The 23,592-nt window shown below is 43.4% G+C and overlaps 1 protein-coding gene across 3 annotated transcripts in view; it reads left to right on the top strand.

Moving 5' to 3' along the window:
• TPPP (tubulin polymerization promoting protein) overlaps positions 1 to 23,592 on the top strand; it is a 90,489-nt gene that overhangs the window by 31,017 nt on the left and 35,880 nt on the right. For all 3 annotated transcript variants that reach the window (XM_051609368.1, XM_051609367.1, XM_051609369.1), the window contains exon 3: positions 22,473 to 22,626. In XM_051609368.1, the coding sequence (XP_051465328.1) occupies positions 22,473 to 22,626 (154 nt within the window). The remainder of the gene's footprint in view (positions 1 to 22,472; positions 22,627 to 23,592) is intronic.

Genomic DNA, 23,592 nt, shown 5'->3' with positions numbered 1-23,592 from the left:
GTAATTACTAGTTTGGCAGACTTTCTTTGGTAGAGTTACCCTAGGATTTTTAACTGTAGCGTAGGATTTTTATCAGGAAATTGACAGAACTCTGTGATTTGCAAACCATGAATTTTTTTTTTTTTTTAAATTCAATCTCTGCCTTGCCTGTATTGAATTGTTGAACTCTCAGAGCCCAAAGGCCTGCACTTACTACTTTTGAGGTATATGACACTTTCTGTAGATGTTCTTTATTATGAGCAATAGGGGAATCTTCATTCAGATTGTGAATTACCGTGTCAATTACTGCAACTTTGTGTTGGAATGGGAAGTTTATAGAGATGACTCTTGAGGTAGACAAAATAAGTAAACAAGCAGATGTGTTAGCTATGCTATTTTTTTTCCCCCTGAATCTGTCCGTAGCTCCACAAGATATGGTACGGAGAAATGATAGAGGCATAGCAGAGGAAGTTATTCATTAATATTGAATATTGTCTGCATTGGCAATAGCATGCATATGGAATTGTCTTTAGACTTGTGGATCTGTAGAAGAAATGAGGTGTCACTTTTCTCATATGTAATTGTTATACTGCTTTTACTGCTATATAGTTCCCATCTGCACTGACAGCTACCCCTAGCCCCAGTTAAGTTTCTGTAGGAAAGAGAAATTTGCTATCAGAGAAATTAGTAAGGAGGGAAAAAATCCATAACTGGTATTGGACTAGAAGGCTTGGATAACAGAAAAGCAAGTATTTACCTCTCAATTTATGTATATCTCTAGGCCAATAAATAATGTTTTGAGTCTAGCTGTAAATATTAGCAGAACATGAGAGTTTTCAGCTTCTACATGAAAAGTCTTGCCCTTTCCAGGAACTGGAAACTGCTCCTAACTCTGTATGTTTTTTATGGAGGTTATTTCAGTGCCTATTCTGCAAAAAACAATAAGATTTTTCTGGAAATTACATAGGTGCTTGAGTGAGCAGAGAGAAAGCAACTCCTGTACATGATTTCTTTATTGTAATGTTGCAACAGTTTTTTCCAAGAATGTAGGATATGTATGAAGTCAGACTATTCAGAGCCAAATTAGCTTCTTTGTATCCATACAAAAAAATTGAAGCACTGTGCTTAAATAAGGATCGCATTGACATGACGATTGTCTTACATTCATTCTTTGGTCTGCATGGAAGCAGCTTTGATTTATGTTTTTGGTTTGCTGGGTTTTTTGGTTTCTTGTCACCTGATTGCAGCATCAGCTCTCTGAAAAATGTTAACTTGTTTGGTTTTGTAGAACTGTTTTTGCTATGCTTCAGTTTCATGCTAATTTGCAAGTGTTTTATTGTGTGCCATGATAAGAATGAAATATGTTTGGTGTTTCCCTATTCATTCACTATGTTAAGGACATGTCAGAATTATTGCAAAAGGTGAACTGAGCAAAATGGCTTTTGACACAGAATTTGTTGTCTGATATTCTCTCAAAAACCCCACTGTAGTGAATTAATTTTCAAAATGGTTTCTGAGTGGGTTACAGTTTGCATATGTATGTGTTCACCAATTAAAACTCTTTGTTGCTTAAAACCCTTCATTTCTGTTTATAGTGTTCTAGATGACGCATATATAATCTGAACTAGAAATCATGATGTCTACCAAATAAGAATGAGCAAATACAGAGATATTTCTGAAAACTTGGATTTGGTATCTGGAGTACCTTTGGCTTTTAGCTTGTTTTTTCATGTGAAGAAGATTTTTAAAATTCACAACTGGACATTAAAAAAAAATAGAAATCAATCATACAATACCTGTTTAAGTGCAGCTTACTTATTAATTTTTTGTATCTGCATGATTTAGATTAGACTTACAGTTTTTCTGCTTTATTTACTGTCTCCTGAGTTTTCCTCCCATTTTTTCCTGAATGATAGGAAGATACATTTTTCACAATTTTGGTGTGCATTCAGTTTTCAAGCAAACTAATTAGCTTTGCTCCTGGTTTAAGCAACTTCATGCTTCTACAGTTTGAACTATCAATTGTATACAATGTATATGTATATATACATATGTGTTGTTGGCCCCCTCCTCCCCGCCCCCCCCCCCCGGCTTTGTTTGTGCTTTTTTCACTTGTGTGCAAACATTAGGAGGAACACTTAGCACGTAAAAAAACTATTTTCCTTTTTTAAATAGTACAGTTCAGGAGGATATCTCTTAAAATATTCTCCTACTCTCATCATAAACAGCTTGAGAACTGTTTTCACCATAGTTTGCCTTTTTTTCTGTCTTGCTTTTTGCTTTGTAAAATGTGAATGAATGCTGTCAATGCAGACAATTGCATTAGTAATTTTAAGTCTCTTGTGTTTCAGAATACATGAAGATAAAAGAGATGTAGGGGACAGGACACTGTTGTGAATATTTTAGTTTAAACACATTTAAATCTCCCATACAAGAAACACACATAGAATGGGAAGATTTGAGACAGTCTGCATATTTAGAGCTTCACTGTGACCATCCAATTTTCCCTTTAATGTCAGAAAGCAATCTTCCAAAGTGGGGAAGGCATGTTCCTTCACTATTTAGGTTATGTCTTTTTTTGGTTTGAGAGAGAAGTTGTGATATTTCTGCTGTGTGTGTACTTGCAGTCTGCAGTCTCCTTTCTTAAGCTTGTGATTTGGTCCTTCGATGTTGGTTACAATAAATTGATGTCTTGTGGGTTTCTCTGCATGTGATCTCTGGATATGGACTGCCATTTTAGTTAGCTTTTCTTTTTTTCACTTGGTGTGTCATTGTTGATTTCACACCTTTCTATCTTCATTCATGGTTAATAATTACCATAGACTGAGCTTGCGTTCTCAGTTAATGCCAGCTGTCTAGTTTTAATGCTGCCACCTTCTCATCCTGCCAGAAAATGTTAGCAGATACACATGCATCCATGGTTTCTCCTTGTCTTCAGGATCACTAAAACACCCCCTCCGGCATAGATACACTTTTCTACTTATCTAAATATATCTGACCTGTCAGGACAGTACACTATCATTGAGCTGTCACTAGGTTCAGACAATGCTTTCATGCTTATAGATTATTTGACAGGGGAAGAAATTCCAACCCTGTGAAATCCTGTGAAAATCTAGAATGTCGCTCTTGTAAAAACATCTGACATTAATAGTTTCTTATTGGGAAAGTATGATAAAAATAATGTGATTTTTCAATATTCTATAATTAATCTGTGAAGAAAAGTCCCGCCTTGGATTAGGTGAGGCTGATAATCTGGCTTCCATAGTAGCATTTTTGGAAGCAATGAGCCATCATAGTCTCCAAATACATCAAGCCATGTTGTTTAATGTTTAAACTATGTTTCAGAGGTAGCTATCAAAGATACATACATGTACAATACAAAATGTTATTATATGTTTCTCTCAAAAAAACCCCAAACCAGTCTGTAACTGAAAATATATTCTTGGAAGGTAAGAGGAAAAGTACTGGAGATGGAGAGGAGGTGGGTACCTCAGGTATCAGCTAGTGCTTTCTAAATTTCTTGGCCATGAAACATAAATAAAACTTGCTGTGTCTTGACAGTATGGTCATTAACAAACAGCCGCAGTGCCTGAATAGAGTGAACATGCTGCATGTGAATTAAAGGTTGTTTTTCCTTCTCTTTCCCTTCATTATTCTTGTCTTCAGTCAGTGCCTTTTTGTTTATAGTGAATCATGTAACTTCTGAATTTGGATGGAAGTTTTCTCAGAGGCCTCACTGGAACAGAGTGTTCCAGACTTCTTTGCCTGTAAGAGCAAGCAATACAATGTTCAAATTGCACTTTTCATTTTACTTGAGCTTAATAGTAATTTAAAAACACGTCCCTGCAATATATACCCTTCACCTTGTCACCATCTTGCATTGCTCTTTTCATGCCACTATGATATGGATTGGCCCAACAATGGTCATTTTGATAGCTATGAAGATCCTGTCTAGAAATTAAAAACTCTCATAATATTAGACATTGTAAAGATGTGGAGCTAGGCTTTTTGCTGAAGTATCACAAAATCCCAGGAGGAAACAAGAAAAATTCTAGGATAGTTAGTAGCACATAGAAGTTGGGCTTCTTCTAACATAATTTTAAGGCAAAATTGAGAGGAGAAAAACTTTTTTATTGTATGTTGCTAGAAAGAAGCTTGGATTTTCACTGTTGTTGCATAATAATGAGTTGGGGCCTACAAGAAAGCTGGGGAAGGACTTTTTATAAGGGCATGTAGCAACAGGACATGGGGTAATGACTTTAAACTGGACGAGGGGAGATTTAGGTTAGACACAGGGAGGAAATTCTGTAGTGTGAGGGTGGTGAGACACTGGCCCAGGTTGCCCAGGAAGTTGTGGATGCCCCCTTCCTGAAAGTGTTCAAGGCCAGATTGGATGGGGCTCTGAGCAACCTAATCTAGTGGGAGGTGTCCCTGCCCATGCAAGGGCATTGGAACTAGATGATATTTAAGGTCCCTTCCAACCCTAGTCATTCTATGATTCTGTGATTATTCTGTTCTGTGTGTCATGGTTTACTTTCAGTGTCTAATTAAGTTCTTAATTAAAATAATAATTTAAGATCTAATATTTTGAGACTTGATGAGCTAAGACGCTACTATGTGACGTCCTATTTAATAATGCCATTTTTCTTTGACCTTTTGTAATTCTGTTTGAATTTTGTCTGAATCGAGTAAGATGTCGTCTCAAATAATCATGCGATATCTAGTGAGATACTGAGCTTTTCTGTTCTGAGTCTCATTAATAAAATATAGCACTTTCTTATGTCACTGTTTGATTTCTGTTGTGGAGATCATTTTTCTTTCCTCTATGAAATGCCATGTCCTGCCCTTGGTTAACCAGTCTTATCAGAAGAAGTAACTTGTTTTCCCTCAGTGTTGTGCTGGAAAGGAGGGCTGCCATCCACGAAGGGATGCCATCCAGAGGGACCTTGACAGGCTTCTGAACAGGGCTTGTGCAAACTGCATGAAGCTCAACAAGGCCAAGTGCAAGGTTCTGCACCTGGATTGGGGCAATCCCTAGCACAACTACAGTTTGGGTGGAGAATGGGTTGAAAACAGTCCAGGGGAGAAGGACTTGGGGGTGATGGTGGTGGACAAGAAGCTATTTGTGGGCCGGCAATGTGTGCTTGCAGCCCAGAAAGCCATCTGTGTCCTGGGCTTAATCAACAGAAATTTGGTCAATGGAGGTGATTCTCCCTCTTTACTCAGCTCTTGTGAGACCCCACCTGGACTATTGTGTCCAGTTCTGGAGCCCCCAACATAAGGAGCACAGGGAGCTCCTGGAGAGAGTCCAGAGGAGGGCCATAAAGATGACCAGAGGGCTGGAGCACCTTTGCTATGAAGACAGGCTGAAGGAGTTGGGGTTGTTCACCCTGGACAAGAGGAAGGCTCTGGGAGACGTCGTAGCAGCCTTCCAGTATCTGAAGGGGGCCTACAAGAAAGCTGGGGAGGGAGTTTTTACAAAGGCTTGTAGTGAGAGAACAAGGGGTCCATCAAAACTGCAGGAACTGCTAGTTTCAAAAGCTCTTTCTGCTGCTAAAATGCAAAGGCATTACAGCTGAGAGGACACGGCAAAGAACTAATATCACCTGTAGTTCCTTTGCTGTTTAATGTGGTGCATATGAACTCATTGCTTGACAACCCAGGGAAAGAAAAGTAGGAAACACAGATAAGACATCCTTCCAGAGCTCACCAGCCCTATGAGCTGATACATCTTACTCATGTTCCAAAAAAAAAAAAAAAAAAGGCCACTGAGTCTATTTTGATTCATTTCCCAGCAGTGTGAAAATATTTGGTTAAAAAGAAGACCAGTCTACATGTAATAAAACAATGTCCAACACAAACATTGTTGAAAGAAAATTAGAATACCATCATAAGCTGTGACTGTGGGTAAGGCTAGTGCTGCATGACCAAACATACTCTGAGTAAAAGTAAATGCATTTGATCCCAAGCAGTTAATCCATAGAAACTGTACAAAATTGTTCACAAGTATGAAATTAGAAGGATTCTCAAGGACAGCTTTCCAATTACTAGCTATTTTTCAGGACTTCTGTTAAGCTATTGAAACAAAGAAAGTTCACCCAACAGTCTTAAGTACTGTTAAGTTGGTATTCTTTATTCACGGTGCCGGACACACAGGGATAGCTCCTCCAAAAATGTGTGCACCTTACAGGGTAAGACGAGAGATATATATACAGCTGATACTTAATTATGTGTAATATTTATAAGAAACAGTTTACATATTCATTAGTTTCCTGATAAATCATTTACATAAGTGTCTGCCCATTATCGCACGTGTGTTAAGTCCATTAGGGTCATTTACTTCATCCTTGAGTCTTCCTCGCAGGAACCTTTGGTTGAGTTCTGCCTCTTCTCCCATTTATCTCTGCTGACTCCACAGTAGAATTGGTTACAGCAGGCTTCTTTCTTCTCTTTCTTCTTCAAGGACCCTTGTATTTCTTCTCTAAAACAACAGATAAGCTCACACAAAAGGCTTTTACAACTCACTAGCAGTAGGCCCAGATGAGAGATTTACACCCTACAAGCAGTTAATGATTTGAAGTCAGGGTTTGGTTGATGCTCTGTTTCACTATTAACCTGAATTTGTATAAATATATGACAATCAGAAATAGGAAATGAGACATAATCCAAGGATCATAATCATGTTAGGACCCTCTCCCCTCAGGCTTTTGATAGCCTTCCTCACTGCTTCCTCTTCATATGCAGTGTATGTTTTGACTGTGTTGACATTCATAGAATCATAGAATCATAGAATTGTTTGGGTTGGAGGGGACCTTAAAGATCATCTAGATCTGATCAGGTTGCTCAGAGCCCCATCCAACCTGCCTTTGAATACTTCCAGGGATGGGGCTTCCACAGCTTCCCTGGGCAACCTATTCCAGTGTCTCACCACCATCATAGTAAATAATTTCCCCCTAATGTCAAATCTAAATCTCCCCTCTTCAAGTTTTAATCTGTTAACCCTTGCTTTCTAACTACAAGCCTTTGTAAAAAGTCCCTCCCCAGCTTTCTTGCATGTCCCCTTCAGGGACTGGAAGGCTGCTATGAGGTAAGGGTCAGCAGAACTGCCACCTTGGACTTCTGATGGGCACTTGTTTCGGAGACTAGTCAACAGAGCCCCTTTGGAGGCCATCCTGAAGGACAAAGGAGTGCAGGAAGGCTGGACATTATTCAAGAAGGAAGTCTTGAAAGGTGCAGGAGTAGGTTATCCCCCTGTGCTGCAAGACAAGCTGGCAAGGAAGAAGACCAGCCTGGCTGAATAAAGATATCTGGCTGCTACTCAGGGAAGAAGGAAGAATTTATGGCCTTCGGAAAAAGGGCCAGGTCACTCAGGAGGACTACAAGGATGTTGTGAGGCTGATCGGGGAGAGAATCAGAAGGGCCAAAGCCCAACTTGATATCAATGGGGCTGCAGTTGTCAAAGACAACAAAAAATACTTCTATAAATATATTAACAACAAACGGAGGACTAAGAAGAACCTCTGTCCCTTATTGGATGCAGCAGGAAACACAGTGACCAGGGATGATGAGAAGGTTGAGGTACTTAATGCCTTTTGCCTCAGTCTTCAGCAGTAGGTCCAGTTGTTTGCTGAGTACCCAGTCCCCTGTGCTGGAAGACAGGGACAGGGAGCAGAATCATGACCCTACAATCCCAGAGATAGTTAGTGACCTGCTGCAGCACTTAGACATACACGAGTCTATGGGGCTGGATGACATCCACCCAAGAGTACTGAGGGAATCACAGAATCACAGAATCTTAGGGGTTGGAAGGGAACTTGAAAGATCATCTAGTCCAACCCCCCTGCCAGAGCAGGATCACCCAGAGCACATCACACAGGAACTTGTCTAGGCGGGTTTTGAATGTCTCCAGCGAAGGATACTCCACAACCTCTCTTGGTTGTCTGTTCCAGTGCCCTGTCACTCTCACAGTAAAGAAGTTTTTTCTGATGTTTACACAGAACCTCCTGTGTTCCAGTTTGCACCGCTGCCCCTTGTCCTATAACTAGACATCACTCATCACTGAAAAAAGCCTGGCTCCGTCCTCCAGACACTCACCCTTAACACATTTGTAAACATTGATGAGGTTGCCCCTCAGTCTCCTCTTCTCCAAGCTAAAGAGACCCAGCTCCCTCAGCCTTTCCTCATAAGGGAGATGATCCATTCCCTTAATCATCTTTGTGGCTCTGCACTGGATTCTTTCAAGCAGTTCCCTGTCCTTCTTGAACTGAGGGGCCCAGAACTGGACACAATATTCCAGATGTGGCCTCACCAAGGCAGAATAGAGGGGGAAGAGAACATCTGTTGACCTACTAACCACACCCTTTCTAACACACCTCAGGATGCCATTGGCCTTCTTGGCTATAAGGGCACATTGCTGGCTTATGGCCATCTTCCTGTCCACCAGGACCCCCAGTTCCCTTTCTCCTACACTGCTCTCCAGCAGGTCAGCCCCCAGCCTGTGCTGGGGTTGTTCTTCCCCAGATGCAAGACTCTACACTTGCCCTTGTTGAATTTCATCGAGTTTCTCCCCAACCAACTCCAGCCTATCTAGGTCTTGCTGAATGGCAGTACAGCCTTCTGGCGTGTCAGCCACTCCTCCCAGTTTAGTGTCACCAGCAAACTTGCTTAGGGTACACTCTGTTCCTTTATCCAGGTCGTTGATGAAGATATTGAACAGTACCAGTCCCAGTACTGACCCCTGAGGGACTCCACTAGTCACAGACCTCCAACTAGATTCTGCCCCATTGACTACAACTCTCTGACTTCTTCCTTTCAACCAGTTCACAATCCACCTCACTACCTGACCATCAAGACCACACTTCCTCAGTTTAGCTACGAGGATGCTAAGGGAGACAGTGTCAAATGCTTTACTGAAATTGAGATAAAACGCATCTACAGCTCTACCATCATCTATCCACCTAGTTACTTCCTCACAGAAGGCTATAAGGTTGGTCAAACATGACTTCCCCTTGGTAAAACCATGTTGACTGCTCTTAATGACCCCCTCATCCTTGATATGCCTAGAGATAGTGCCAAGAACAAGTTGTTCCATCACCTTTCCAGGGATGGAGGTGAGGCGGACCAGTCTATAGTTACCCGGGTCCTCCTTCGTGCCCTTCTTGTAGACTGGAGTGACATTTGCTTTCCTCCAGTCCTCAGGCACCTCTCCTGTTGCCCATGACTTACCGAAGATGATGGAGAGTGGCCTAGCAATGACCTCCGCCAGCTCCCTCAGCACGCGTGGGTGCATTTGATCTGGACCCATTGATTTATGGATGTCCGGATTGCTCAACTGATCCCTAACCCAATCCTCATCTACCAAAGCAAACTCCTGACAGAAGTGCTCATTAATCCACTTCCTGTCAATTATCAGCAGTCCTGGCTAACTGGGGTGGTCCTAGTTGACTGGAGATTGACAAATGTGACCTCATCTACAGAAAGGACTGGAAGGAGGATCCAAGGAGCTACAGACTTGTCAGCCTGACCTCAGTGTCAGGGAAGGTTATGGAGCAGATTATCTTGAGTGCCATTATGCAGCACATGCAGGACAACCAGATCAGGCCCAGTCAGCATGGGTTCATGAAAGTCAGGTCTTGCTTGATGAAAAATATTTTTTAGGGAAAAATATTAGGAAAATTTTTTTAGGATTTTTTTTTTTCACTGGAAGAGTTGTGAGGCATTGCACCAGCCTACCCAAGGAGGCACTGTCTCTAGAGGTGTTAAAAAAATGGGTAGACATGATGCTTCAGGAGATAGATTTTTTTCATGGGGGTGTAGGGCTGATGGTTGAACTTGATGATCTTGAAGGTCTTTTCCAACCTTAATGATTCTATGATTCTGTGAGTCTAACTTGATCTCCTTCTTCAACAAGGTGACCCGCTTGGTGAATGAGGGAAGGCCTGTGGATGTCATTTGCCTGGACCTTAGTAAAGCATTCAACACTGTTTCCCACAGCATTCTCCTGGAGAAACTGACTACATATGGCTTAGTCTGGTGTAATATTTGCTGGGTAAAAAACTTTTGGGAAGGTCAGGCCCAAAGAGTTGTGGTGAATGGAATTAAATCCAGCTGGCAGCTGGTCACGAGTGGTGTTCCCCAGGGCTCAGTGTTGGTGCCAGTCTTATATCTTCATCAGTGATCTGGATGAGGGAGTTGAGTGCACGCTCAGTAAATTTGCTGATGATACTTAGTTGGGAGGGAGTGTTGATCTGCTTGAGGGTAGGAAGGCTCTAGAGAGGGACCGGGACAGGCTGTATTGATGGGCTGAGGCTAATTGTATGGGCTTCAACAAGGCCAACGGTCCATGTACTTGGGTCACAACAACCCCATGCACCTCTACAGGCTTGGGGAAGAGTGGTGGGAAAGCTGCCCAGAGGACTGTCCAATGTGGGGGAATCTACCACTTACCTTGGGAGACTATGCCAATGTTTCATTGTCCTCATAGTGAACAATTTATCTCTTGTGTCCAACTGGAATCTCCCCAGGAGCAACCTGTGCCCATTACCCTTTGTCTTTTCCATGTGACTCCTGGTAAACAGGGAGTCTCCATCTTCTTGGTAGCCTCCCTCAAGTACTGGAACATTGTAATAAGGTCTCCCCGAAGCCTTCTCTTCTCAAGTCTGAAAAAAAACAGTTTTCTCAGCCTCTCCTCATATGGCAGGCTTTCCAGTCCTCTGATCATCCCTGTGACCCTTCCCTGGACACTCTCCAGTCTGTCTGCATCCTTTTTGTAGAGTGGGGACCAAAACTGAATGCAATATTCCAGGTGTGGTCTGACAAGTGCTGAGTAGAGCGTGACGATGACTTCTTTATCTCTGCTGGTGATGCCCTTGTTGATGCAGCCCAGCATCCTCTTGGCTTTCTTTGCCATGGCAGCACACTGTTCGCTCATGTTGAGCCTGTTATCCACCAAGACCCCCAGGTCCCTTTCCACAAGGCTGCTCTCCACCCAGTTGGATCCCAGTCTGAATGACACTCCTGGGTTATGTGTTCCCAGGTGCAAGGTCTTACACTTCTCACTGTTGAACTTCATAAGTTCGCCCTCTCCTCCAGACTGTCTAAGGCATCCTGGAGGGTGGTTCTCCCTTCTGGAGTGTCAACCTCTCCACTCGTCTTGGTGTCATCAGCAAACTTCATCATGGTACTCTTGATTCTAACATCCAGGTCACTTATGAAGATGTTACACAGCATTGGGCCCAATATTTATCCCTGGGGGACCTCACTTGTGACTGGTTGCCAGATTGAGGAGGAACCCTTTCGGTATGGTCTGTCAGCCAGCTCCCCACCCACTGCACAGACCACTTGTCAAGGCTGCAACGAGTTAGTTTCTCCAGGAGGAGGCTGTGGGGGGCCTTATCAAAAGCCTTGGACAAGTCCAGGTAGACTATGTCCACTGGTTGCCTTGCGTCAACCAAGTGGGTTACTTTGTCATAGAAAGCAATCAGGTTTGTCAAGCATGATTTGCCCCTGGTAAATCCATGTTGGCTTTTCCCAATCACATGTTTCACTTGACTTGTGACTGTCCTCAGGAGGATTTGCTCCATGACCTTTCCAGGGACTGAAGTGAAGCTAATGGTTCTGTAATTACCTGGGCCCTCCATTGAACTGTTCTTATATATGTGGATGACATTAGCCTTGCTCCAGTCTTCAGGGACGTCTCCTGATCTCCACAACTTCTCAAAGATTATGGAGAGTTGCTTTGCAATGACATTAGCCAGCTCTCTGAACAGCCTAGGGTTGATGGCATCTGAACCCATCGATTTGTATGGGTCAAGCTCCTGTAATACTAGACACACCAACTCTTCCTTCACTGAGGGTGGGTCAGGGTCTGCATCAACCTAGATTTCTGTTCCTATGGCCTGGGACGCAACAGCACTGGTAAAGACAGAGGTGAAGAAGGTGTTGAGGACCTCTGCCTTTTCAGTATTGTTTGTGACTAGTTCACCTCTCCTGTTCAATAGTGGGCCAATATTATTCCTCGGTTTCTGCTTGTGGTTAACATATCTGAAGAACCCTTTCCTGAATTTTTTTACGTCTTTGGCCAATGTCAGCTCAAGCTGAGCTTTCACTTTCCTAACTGCAACTCTGCATGCCCTGGCAATGCCCTTGTAATTTTCACCCACTAATGTCCCACTTTTCCACCTCTGGTACATTTCCCTTTTGGTTCTGAGCAGACCCAGCAGCTCACAGTTAAGCCAAGGGGGTCTCTTGCTCAGCCTACTTCCCTTGCCTTTAGAGGGGATGAACCGGTTTTGCATATTTATGAGAGTGTTCTTGAAAAACTCCCAGCACTCACTAACCCCTTTACCCTCCATGGAAACTTCCCCCAGCATCCCTTCCGACTGAGCCCGGAGCGAGCTGAAGTTTGCTCTTCTAAAATCTAAAACCTTTGTCCTGGAATTAACCTTCATTGTGCTCAGCAGTATCCCAAACTCCACAATATTGTGGTCACTGCAGCCAAGTCTGTCACTAACAGAGATATTACAGAGAAGATTTTCTTGGTTAGTGAGCAGTAAGTCCTGCTGTGCCCTGTTCCTGGTTGGCATATCTAACATTTGTGGACAGTTTGTGAGATTTGTGTCTTCTAAACATCCCAGGAAGTTGACTCATGTCAGGTGAGCTCTGGTGTTGTTCTTCCAGCATATGTCTGGGTAGTTAAAGTCTCCAGTAAGGACCAGGTTTTGTTGACCCAAAACCTGCCTGAGTGATCCAAGTATCTCTTCATTGGTCCTATCATCGTTATTTGGGGGCAGGTAACAGATGCCTACTATAAGGTCACCCTTGGAGACAACCTCTCTGATTTTGACCCAGAGGCATTCAACAGGGCTACTGCAATTACCATAGTTTACTTTTATACATTCAAGGTTTTTGTTAACATAGAGCATGACTCCTCCACCTCTTCTCCGCTGCCTGTCTTTATGAAACAGCCTGTAACCATCTATCACAACCCTCTAGTCATGTGAATCGTCCCACCATGTTTCAGTTATTCCTATGATATCATAATTATCTGACCTGGCACTGAGCTCCAGTTCCTCCGTTTTATTTCCCAGACTGCATGTGTTTGTAGACATAAACTTCAGGAGGCTGATCTTTTGGTTCTCATTTAAGGAGACAGCTGAGGCACATTTTAGACTACCCTGGTTGACCTGATTTATTCCCCAATCGGTTGTGGTGGTGAGGTTGCAGAGAGTTGCCATTTTGGATCCCTCCCCCCAGGTCCTTCAGTTTAAAGCCCACCTCACCAAGTTGGCCAGCCTGTTGCCAAAGATTTCGCTGCCTCTCTTAGAGAGGTGGATTCCATCCCTTCCCAGTGGGTTGTAGTCCTCGTAGAAGGTCCTGTTATCATAAAAGCCAAAACTCTCTCAGCAACACCAGCCTTGTAACCAGAAGTTGCCCTCTGTTATGTGTCTCTTCCTGACTGCTCCCAATCCTTGAATTGGTAATATTGAAGAAAAGGTAACTTGGGCACCATAACTCTTGACTTTCTCCCCCAGGGCCTTAAAGCCTTTCTTGATTCTGCCTGTCGTGAGCTGGTACCGGGGGGCTACCGGCGGTCAGGATACTTTTGCGACTCCCCCTCCCGATGTGGAGGGGTTTGTGAATAAGACTGAGGGTCACACGCGGCGCTGCCTCTCACGGAGGAACGGCCACCGCGGGACCATGTTTCAGGGTGGTAGTTAGAAAGCACCCCCACCCCACCACGCTCAGAAATTGCCTCTAAAGCCAAGGTTTGCTCCACGAACTAATTGGTTTATTAAGGGTTAACACAAACCGAAGGATGATATTTAGGGACAATGCAGGTGTGGATGGCTACCAGGGATATAAATATGTATGTGGTGAGAAAGTGTCCTTTAGGGAGGCAATGCAAAGGTGCTTTTAAGGGAGAGGATTAAGGACCAAAGGGAGGAGGGGAGGAGGGAAGGCAGGTCCATGGTGTCGGAGGGGCAGCCTCTCGGCAGCGGGTGCAGCGGCCGCTGGTTTCCCCTCAAGCGGCAGCAACACGGGGAGGGGGCTCCGGCCCCGACCCCAGGGCTTGGGACCCTGGCACGCTCGGCGCTGAGGCTCAGGCTGGACCCGGGGCAGGCAGGCAGGCAGGGTCCCAGCACCAGTGTCCGCAGCAGGGGGGTGTCCCACGCAGAAAGCGTCCGAACGGGCCTCAGGGAGGAGGGAAGGGCCCACCTGCTGCCCTCACCACCTTTGATACCCCCTGACCCACCTGTCCAGTCAGCGTCACTGTCCAGAGCCAATGAGCGTCCATGAGCCCCACGTTAGGGCGGCGACTGCCAGGGGCACAGGATGGCTTGTTGCCCATCCTTTCTGTCCCGGACCACAGCTGTTGTTTTGGGTTCTGTTGTCCTTGAGAAGCAAGTCTGTTTTAGTCCGTTAGCTGGGGATAATCAGGAGAGGCCTTCGCTGGCTTAAAAGGCATTTTGTTTAGACTTATGTGGGGAAGAAAATAACAGTTTCCCACACTGCCCAAGTTTGGTCTTACAGTGTTGTTCAGGCCCACATGAAAGAGTAATAGGGGACAGTAGTCTTTGGTCTTGATGACTTGTGACACCACCTCAGCAACACTATAGACCTTAGCTCTGAGAAGGCAGCAAACCTCACGATTCCCCATTGGGTTTGCAGATGGTCTTCAGTGTCCTTTAATAGGGACTCTCCCACCACAAGCACACGTAGTTTCTTTTTGCGGTATCTGCTGTGTGCTGCTGGTTCTGTTGCATCTTGTGGGCCTTGCAATTCCCTGGATAGGGCTATATCAACATCTTCTATCTCCAGAGCCCCATATCTGTTCTGTAGGGGCACCTTTGAAGGTATGGGAGATCTGGAGGGGACTTGCCTGCTGCCCTGAGTAGAGACCAGCTTCTGTTTTCCCTCCATCGTCTATTAGGTTCCCTCCTTCTGCCTGATGAAAAGAGGGCAGGGGATCCTTTACCTCTCATGGAGTCTCTACCAGCTGCCTTTTCCCTAAGGATGGCAGGGTGTGGCTCCATCTGTCTATTTCCCTTTCACATTCCCAGATAGTCCTTAATCTATCCACTTCCTCCTTAGCTCTACCACCAGGCTGAGCAGATCATTTACCTGGTTACAGCTCACACAGGTGTTGTCTTTGCTGTCCTCCAGCAAGAGTGACAGGCTCAGACATTCCACACAGCCTGACACCTGGAAGGCTGCATGTTTTTGAGGAAGGTTGGTCAGGGTAGCTGCAATTCTTTAGACTGTGGCTTTGGATGGAGTTGAGACCATCACTGGAATTTTTTCCTAGGAGGGTGAGGATTTCCAGCTGAGCTTGTCTGCCTGTTCATTCTGCCCGTGCAGACTGCTGTGTAAAATACTGTGCCATGCCTTTCTGACGAGCTACTCCCTCTTTGCCCCCTCTGTTCATCATATGTGAATGTGGTGCTTGGGAACATGGACTTGGTAGAGTTAGGTTAATGGTTGGTAGAGTTATGTTATAGTTGAACTCTATGATCTTAAAGGTCTTTTCCAACCAGAAAGATTCTGTGATAAATTAAGCTGTCTGGAAAAGAAACCAACATCTTTGGAGAAGCCAGATTCTTGAGGCATCCTCTTCCTGCTTCAACACTAGCTTGTCCTCTATTGTTTGGGTCTTAGACCTGTCTGCAACTAACTTCCCTGCTGCTGTCACTCACATCGGTCATGTCCTTTAATGTCTAACTTCTACCTGTGTTGTGCTGACAGTGCCAGTCCTTCATGCACCCAGAAGATAGATTTCTATGTTACTGAACGTGCTTCTTAAGTTGCATGTCATTTATTGAATTATTTCACAGAAGTAGACAGCATTCTAAGGGAAAAAAACACAACAATATACTTGTGATAAAATTAATCTTTTGTCCATTGTGTGTCTACCGTTATTATGTTATTTATGTAGAGTCCAGGGGATTAACCGCTAGAACATCTCTCTTCTTCATATGATATTGGTTAACAAGGAAAATTTGAAGTCCCCCCAGACTACTTTGTAGTGCAGGTTTCTATCTTTTTTCAGACTCAGGTTTATGACTGCCAGCAGAAATACATTTGCAAACTCCCTCAATTAAAGTTGGGGCATGTGCTTTCTTTAAGCTTCAGAGTTTTCCAAATACTTCCTTTCAAGCTTTTTATCAGTAGCTAATATAACATTATTTTTCTTCTCTGAAACTGAAAAAAACAAAAAAAAATCCCAAACAAACCTCAAACAAGTGGATCCTGCTAATCTTTTATACTTATTTCATCTCTTCTTCTAAGCTCTATATAACCATCACACCTGCTTGCTGTCTGCACTTATTCTATTCCTCATCTTCCTTAAATCCCATTAATCTCTGTAACTCCTTTAACTCATTCTGGAGTTTGCTTTCCTTTAGAAGCATTTACCTACTATATGCTTTTGCTAAGTTATTTTTTTTCTCTAGTCCCCCTCTTTATTCTCTTCTCAATATAATTTAATCTGATAAGCTCTTAACTTTGGAGTTTGCCCCCCCCTTTTTTTTTAACTTCAGATTTTAATAGAAACTCATTTTCATTGTGAGTGAAGCAGACAAGAAGGAAATTATACAAAAATAAAGCCAAGAGGAAATAAAGTTTAACTTCAAATATAGGAGAAAAAGGTTTTCATGAGAGAAGCCTAAAATGTTTAGGTTAAAATAAAGCCTCATAAAGATATTGACTGCTAGTTTAACGAGTTGCTGAAGTACTCTTGATTCAGATTTTCAAAGCATGGCAATTCACAAACTGTCACAGTTTCTGATACTTAAAATGAGCCAGGCGTACTCTGCATTACACGTGATCAATATTGAGACAAAAAGCACCTGGAAGGAAACTGGCACTTCCAGGTTCAGTTCCTGAGTGGATGACACATGGTCTGCTGCCCTTTCTGCTCACTCCCTGACTCCAGAGAGATTTCTGCAAGTTAGGACTATTGCTGTCTGTTCTGTTTTGAGGGTGCCCAGGCTAATTTTGTGGTACCAATAGGAGAACATAGAGGGTGTTTAGGATGCTGAGAAATCTGAGGGGCAGAACAGGAGAGGGGTCAGCATTCCATCCCATTTCCTGCCATACCCTTTAAAGTCTGGAGGACTTGAAGTCTTTCCCTTTCGTGCTTCTTCTTCCTTGCTCCTTTGCTGTGCTCGATGTTTTGGACAGAGGCTCCTTTTTTGACATCAATTTGCCACGTGCTCTGCAGGATCTGAATCCATCGAGTGCTGGGAGGAGCTGTGGACCCTTTCCTGCCTTGGCCCTTCTGCAAGGGAACTTTGGACACTTATATCTGTGATCATCGAGATTGGGTTTTGTATACATTTGCTCCTCATGTTAGTGTCCCTACCCTGTTCCAGTAAACCTGTTCTAGTTTTAACTTCCAACCTTCAACTCTCTCTTCCTTATTTCCCTTTTATCTTCCCCTGGGAGGGTGGAGGGGAGTAACCCAGAGCAATTCTGTATAAACGTTCACTATGACCACTAAACTGAGATACTGTGGTAGAGCTTTTTGCATTGCATTTTGTATAGTGCCTCTCTTGTTGCTTTCCTCTCCTGGAATGATGAGAAAACTGATGATGGCATTGCCTTGTGGTTGTGGGTGTATGAAACTATTCAGTCCAACTCCTTATTTCTGACTTGGCCAAGATGCTAGAAGTTATATTCATAGAGTAATTGTGAAGGACATCAAGGATGTCTTCTATGCCAGTCCTAATCTTTCCCTCAAGGGAATCAGTAAAGTTCAGTATCCCAGTCCTACCCATTAACTGGGCAGAACTCTCCAATGCAAAGGGATATCTCAAGTTTGTTTTCTTAAGTGGTTCTTTTACAACCACCATTCTTTACAAGTATTAGGTAGTGCAACACAAAGAACACTATAGAATTGTATTAGAGGGTTTTTCTTTGTCCTGCTCCCTTCTCCCATCAGCTGTATTTGTCAAATTTTTCCATAAGTCTAGTTTGGCTTAGTCATACACTGTTCAGATTTATCCAAGAAACTGTTCTCATTTTCATTTGTAATTTTTTTTGCATTGTGTGTCTAAATTTTGGAATTTTGTTTTTGACTGATACATAGCAGGAAATACATCACAGGATATGTAAGATACTCCATTACATTGCAAGGTTTCAGCAACCTGGTTACCCTACCCTGAGACCTGGCTTCACTTTGGGATTTTTTTTGGCTGTTAATTGTGGAACTGATGACCAGGAAAAATGCTGAGCTGTGTAGTTTAAAGAGAGCAGAAAGTTTAAATTTTAAATCACAAGGAGAAAAATGAACTGCCATCCCTGTGGCATAATCTTCTTCATGGTTAAACAGACTAGCCTTGGGCTTTGTGCTGGTAACATCACAGCATTCATTAATGGGAAACAGAATACATTGTTAGATTAGTGATGTATTTTGCAGAGACAGATACAAAACTTTTTTTCTTCAAGGAATTGGTGGTTTTACTGTCAACATGTACAATACAAATACTACTAACCATTACTATTGATGTACATTATGCTTATAGACTACATTGAGAAGACTTGGTATATTATTACAAGTAGCAAGAAAAGAAAAAATGTCAGTTCTACTAAATAGAATCACAGAATCATCATGGTTGGAAAGGACTTCTGAGATCACTGAGTTCAACCATCAACACAACCCCCCCCCCCCAACCACAACACGCAAACATATACCCCACCATGCCCTGAACTGCCACATCTAGTTGTTTCTCAAATACCTCCAAGGATGGTGACTCAACCACCTCCCTGAGCAGGCTGTTCCAGTGCCTGACCACTCCTTCAGTATAGAAGTTCTTCCTAATATCCGATCTAAACCTCTTCTACCACAACTTCCGGCCATTTCCTCTGGTCCTATCATTATTTACTTGGGAGAAGAGGCCAAGACCCACCTCCCTATAACCTCCTTTCAGATAGCTGTAGGAGAGTATTGAGGTCTCCCCTCAGCCTCCTTTTCTTCAGAAGAAACAACCCCAGTTCCCATTGCGTCTCCTCATATGACTTGTTCTCTACACCCTTCACCAGCTTAGTAGCTCACCTCTGGACACTCTCCAGCACCTCAATGTCGTTGCTGTAGTGAGTGGCCCAGAACTGAACAGAGTGCTTGAGGTACAGCGTCACCAGTGCTGAGTACAGGGGCAAAACCACTTCCCTACTCCTGCTGGCCACAATATTCCTCATGCAGGCCGGGATGCTATTGGCCTTCTCAGCCACCTGGGCACACTGCTGGCTCATATTCATCCAGCTGTCAACCAGCACCCCAGCTCCTTTCCAGCCACTCTTCCCCAAGCCTGTAAAATGGCATGGGGTTTTTGTGACTGAAATGCTGTACCCAGAACTTGGCCTTGTTGAGTCTCATACAATTGCCCTCAGCCCATCAATCCAGCCTGTCCAGGTCCCTCTGTAGAGCCTTCCTACCCTCAAGCGGGTCAACACTCCCAACCGATTTGATGTCATCTGCAAACTTAGTGAGGGTGCACTCAATCCACTCATCTAGGTCATTGATAAAGATTTTGAACAATACTGGCACCTCAGTGAGCCCTGAGGGTCACCACTGGTGACTGGCCACCAACTAGATTTGACTCTGTTTACCACAACTCTCTGGGCATGGCCATCCAGCCAGTTTTTTATCTAGTGAAGAGTAACACTTGTCTATGCCATGATTTGCTAGCTTTTCCAGGGGAATGCTGTGGGAGATGTTGTCAAAGGCCTTACCAAAGTCTAGGTAGACAACATCCACAGCCTTCCCCTCATCCAAAAGGCAGTCACAGAAAGAGATGAGGCTGGTCAAGCAAAGCTTCCCTTTCATAAACCCATGCTGGCTGTCCCTGATCCCCTGGCTGCCCTGCACTTGCCATGTGAGCTCACTCAAAATGAGCCTTTCCATGATCCTTCCCTGATATCGAGGTCAGAGTGACAGGCATGTAGTTCCCTGGATCCTCCTTCCAGCCCTTCTTGTAGGTGAGCATCACACCGGCCAGCCTGCAGTCATCTGGGACCTCCCCTGTTGACCAGGATTGTTGATAAATTATAGAGAGGCTTGGCGAGCTCCCCCACCAGCTCCCTCAGTATTCTGGACCAGATTCCATCAGGCCCTGTAGATTTGTGTGTCTAGGTGCAGAAGCAGATAGTTAACTACTTCTTCCTGGATAATAGGGGGGTTGTTCTGCTCTCCATCCTTATCTTCCAGCTAGGACGCTGAACACCCTTGGGGTAGCTGGTCTAATTTTCTCTATATGTGACTTAAAAAGATCTCTGTACTCCTCTTGAGTTGCCTGTCCCTTCTTTCAAAGGTGGTGAACCCTCCTTTTTTTCCTAAATCCCAAAAAAAATCTTCCTGTTCAACGAGGCCGGCTGTCTCCCGTGCCCTTTGATCTTGCAGCACATTGTAACAGCCTGCTTGTGAGCCTTTGTGATAACTATGCCCAAGATGGCCTCCAACCACCACATCTCCCACTAGTCCTTCTCTGTGAAAAGGAGGTCTAGCAAGGCACCTCCCCTGGTAGGCTCACTTACCAGCTGTGTCAGGAAGTTATTTTCCATACACTTGAGGAATCTCCTAGACTGTTTCTTCTATGCTGTGTTATATTTCCAGCAGATGTCCAGTAGGTTGAAGTCCCTCACCAGTGCAAGGGCTGGTGATTGCCCATAAACACTCAACTTTATCATCGCTATTATCAGGTTCTATACAATCAAAACACTCCCTAATGTACAGAGCCATGCCACTGCCTCTCCTTCCTTGTCTATTGCTTCTGAAGAGCTTATATGCATTCATTGCAGCATTCCAGTCATGACAGCCATCCCACAGTGTTTTCTTGATGGCAACTACATCATAGCTATCCTGCTGCACAATAGCTTCCAGATCATCCTGTTTGTTGCCCATGCTACGTGTATGAGTTTAGATGCACTTAAGTTGGACTGTAGATTTCACCTGCATCCTTGGCAGTTCACCCCTAGGCTTATCTCTGATGGGCTTGATTTTATCCCTTTGAGTCTAGTTTAAAGCCCTGTCTGTGAACCTGCTAAGTCTTGCCCTAATACCCTTTTCCTCCTGTGAGACAGGGTTTTCCCATCCATTGCCAGCAGGCCTGGTGTCTTGTAAATCAAACCATAAATAAGAGTGAATACTTTGGGAAATAGCACAGTAATAATCATAAAGTTGCTGATGTGAAGTGGCAAAGTAGAAAAATATACTGGTAGGAAATCAGGGAATTTCAGCTGTAATGAGGTTTTAGTATGGCAGATCGCTCTTGGAAAAAAGCAAAAATTCTGGATAAGTTGAGCAATATCCATCTATTCTGTCTCTTAATTAAAAAAAAATAAAATTAAAACATGTTCTAACACTCTAGATGAAATACTTCCAGTTTTGCTTTTAAAAAATTTGTTAAGATAAAGTAGAAACAGCTCAAGTTTAAAGTCTGGTCCGGATGTCATTAGGAAATATGCCTTTGTTAGAATTTGGGATAAAAAGTCTGACTTACGGTCTGTTTTCAGTGTTATCATGACACCTTTATGTGATGAATTTGAATAATTTAAAAGTTTAATTCTAATAATTCAGGAGTGTTTCTTATTATTTGGCTGCCAGTTACCTTCATGTATGTGGGAGGAGTACTGGCACATCAGAAATTGCATCATTAAACATAAAATTAGAAATATTTGCCAATTAAAACTGCATCACTTACTGTTTCAGTCTACTTTGGGCCAATATTTGATCTTTTACACTTTATGTTCACTGTGCTGATGTCTAGTCTCAGCACTGATGCTTTTACATGTGTTAACTTGGGCTTCCAAGCACAAACTGAGGTAATCAAGCTTTAGTTCTGAATCTCCCCATTTATACTGGTTACATGTGGAGAGACTCAACAAGGAAGGGCAAGTGATAGGAAGCTTCCTAAAATTCTTCTAAGTATGTTCAGTCTGTTCCCACAGATAGGCATAGATACAAGCAACTTTTAGGAGTGTACCCATGAATATGCTATTTCCTCCACTGAAAGATGATACATTTGAGTAACTGTCACGGTTTGATTCAGGATCAGGAATTGAACCCACCACAATAATGCTTTTGATCCCCTCACCCTCCCACCCAGTTAGAGAAGGAGAGAATGAAGGAGAGAAACTTTCCTGATTGAAAACTAAACAGGCTCCCCTGCCCCCCCTCTCTCCCCTCTCCCCTCCTTTTTTTCTTCCCCTTCCTTTTTTTCTTTCCTCTTTTTTCTTCTTTTTTTTTTTTTTTTTTTTTTTTTTCCTTCCTTTCTTAACACTCATTAAAGGAAGTTTCCACAGTGCCATCCTACTGATGTAAATAAAAATTGTTGTTCCTGGGATATGTTTTTTTGACACCATAAATAGGCTGCACGGGTCTTCCTGTTCTGTTGCAGCTTTCTGTTGTTCACTGCAGTAAATTGAAACCATTCTGCTACTCTTGGAATGATTGTTGTGCTCTCTTGTAATTTCTTTCAATTTCTGTGTTTCAACAGGGGAAAGTCTTCCAGAACTATCACTTTTGAGCAGTTTAAGGAAGCTCTTCAAGAACTCTCCAAGAAGCGATTTAAAGACAAGAGTGATGAGGAAGCAGTTCAAGAAATATATAAACTAATTGAAGGAAAAGCCCCAATTATATCTGGAGTAACGGTATGGTCCTGATCTAATGAATGCATTGTTCTAGCTGTCCTTAGTTCTAACCCCTCTACTCTGTGCTGGTGAGACCCCACCTGGAGTACTGTGTCCAGTTTGGGAGTTCCCAACATAAGAAGGACATAGAATTCCTTGAGCATGTCCAGAGGAGAGCCACAAAGATGATCAGAGGGCTGGAGCATCTCCCCTATGAAAATAGGCTGAGAGAGTTGGGGTTGTTCAGCCTAGAGAAGAGAAGGCTCTGTGGTGACCTTATAACAACATATCAATATCAGAAGAGGGCCTACAGGAAAGCTGGGGTAGGGCTTTTTACATGGGTGTATAGTGAGAGGACAAGGGTCAATGGTTTGAAGCTTAAAGGGGGGAGATTCAGGTTAGACATTAGGAAAAGTTATTTCCTGTGAGGGTGGTAAGATGCTGGAACAGGTTGCCCAAGGAGGTTGTGGATGCCCCCTCCCTGGAGGTCTTCAAGGCCAGGTTGGATGGGGCCTTGAGCAACTTGATCTAGTGGAAGGTGTCCCTGCCCATGCAGGGGGGTTGGAACTAGATGGTCTTTAAGGTCCCTTCCAACCCTATTCATTCTATGATTCTATCATTCCACTGAAGTTTTGTTATATTCACCTGATTCTCTTTACAATCCACAAACCCAAACAGTGTGCCTCTTTGGGCCTGTGCTGAGCCGAGTGTGAGCAAAGCTTATACAACAGCTGAGTCTTGAACTGCTGTGTAATGTGTGGCACTGTTGTCATTGCTTCTGCTAGGGATTGTAATACCACCTAACAGCATGGTCAGTAAAATTCAAAGAGAGCTCTTGTGTGTGGTTAGAACATAGCAACATTCATGAAGAATGGTGTATCCAAATAAAAAAGAGTAGAAGGGAATTAAATTTAGAACATTATTAAACAGTTCTAAGATGTGTGGAATACCAAAAAGACTAAAGCACAGACATCTTAAAATACATAT

This window comes from Apus apus, chromosome 2 (genome assembly GCF_020740795.1).
Source record: "Apus apus isolate bApuApu2 chromosome 2, bApuApu2.pri.cur, whole genome shotgun sequence".
Classification (NCBI taxonomy): Eukaryota; Metazoa; Chordata; class Aves; order Apodiformes; family Apodidae; genus Apus; species Apus apus.
Note: the sequence above shows the minus strand (reverse complement) of the source record. Positions and strands in the feature narration are given on the sequence as shown.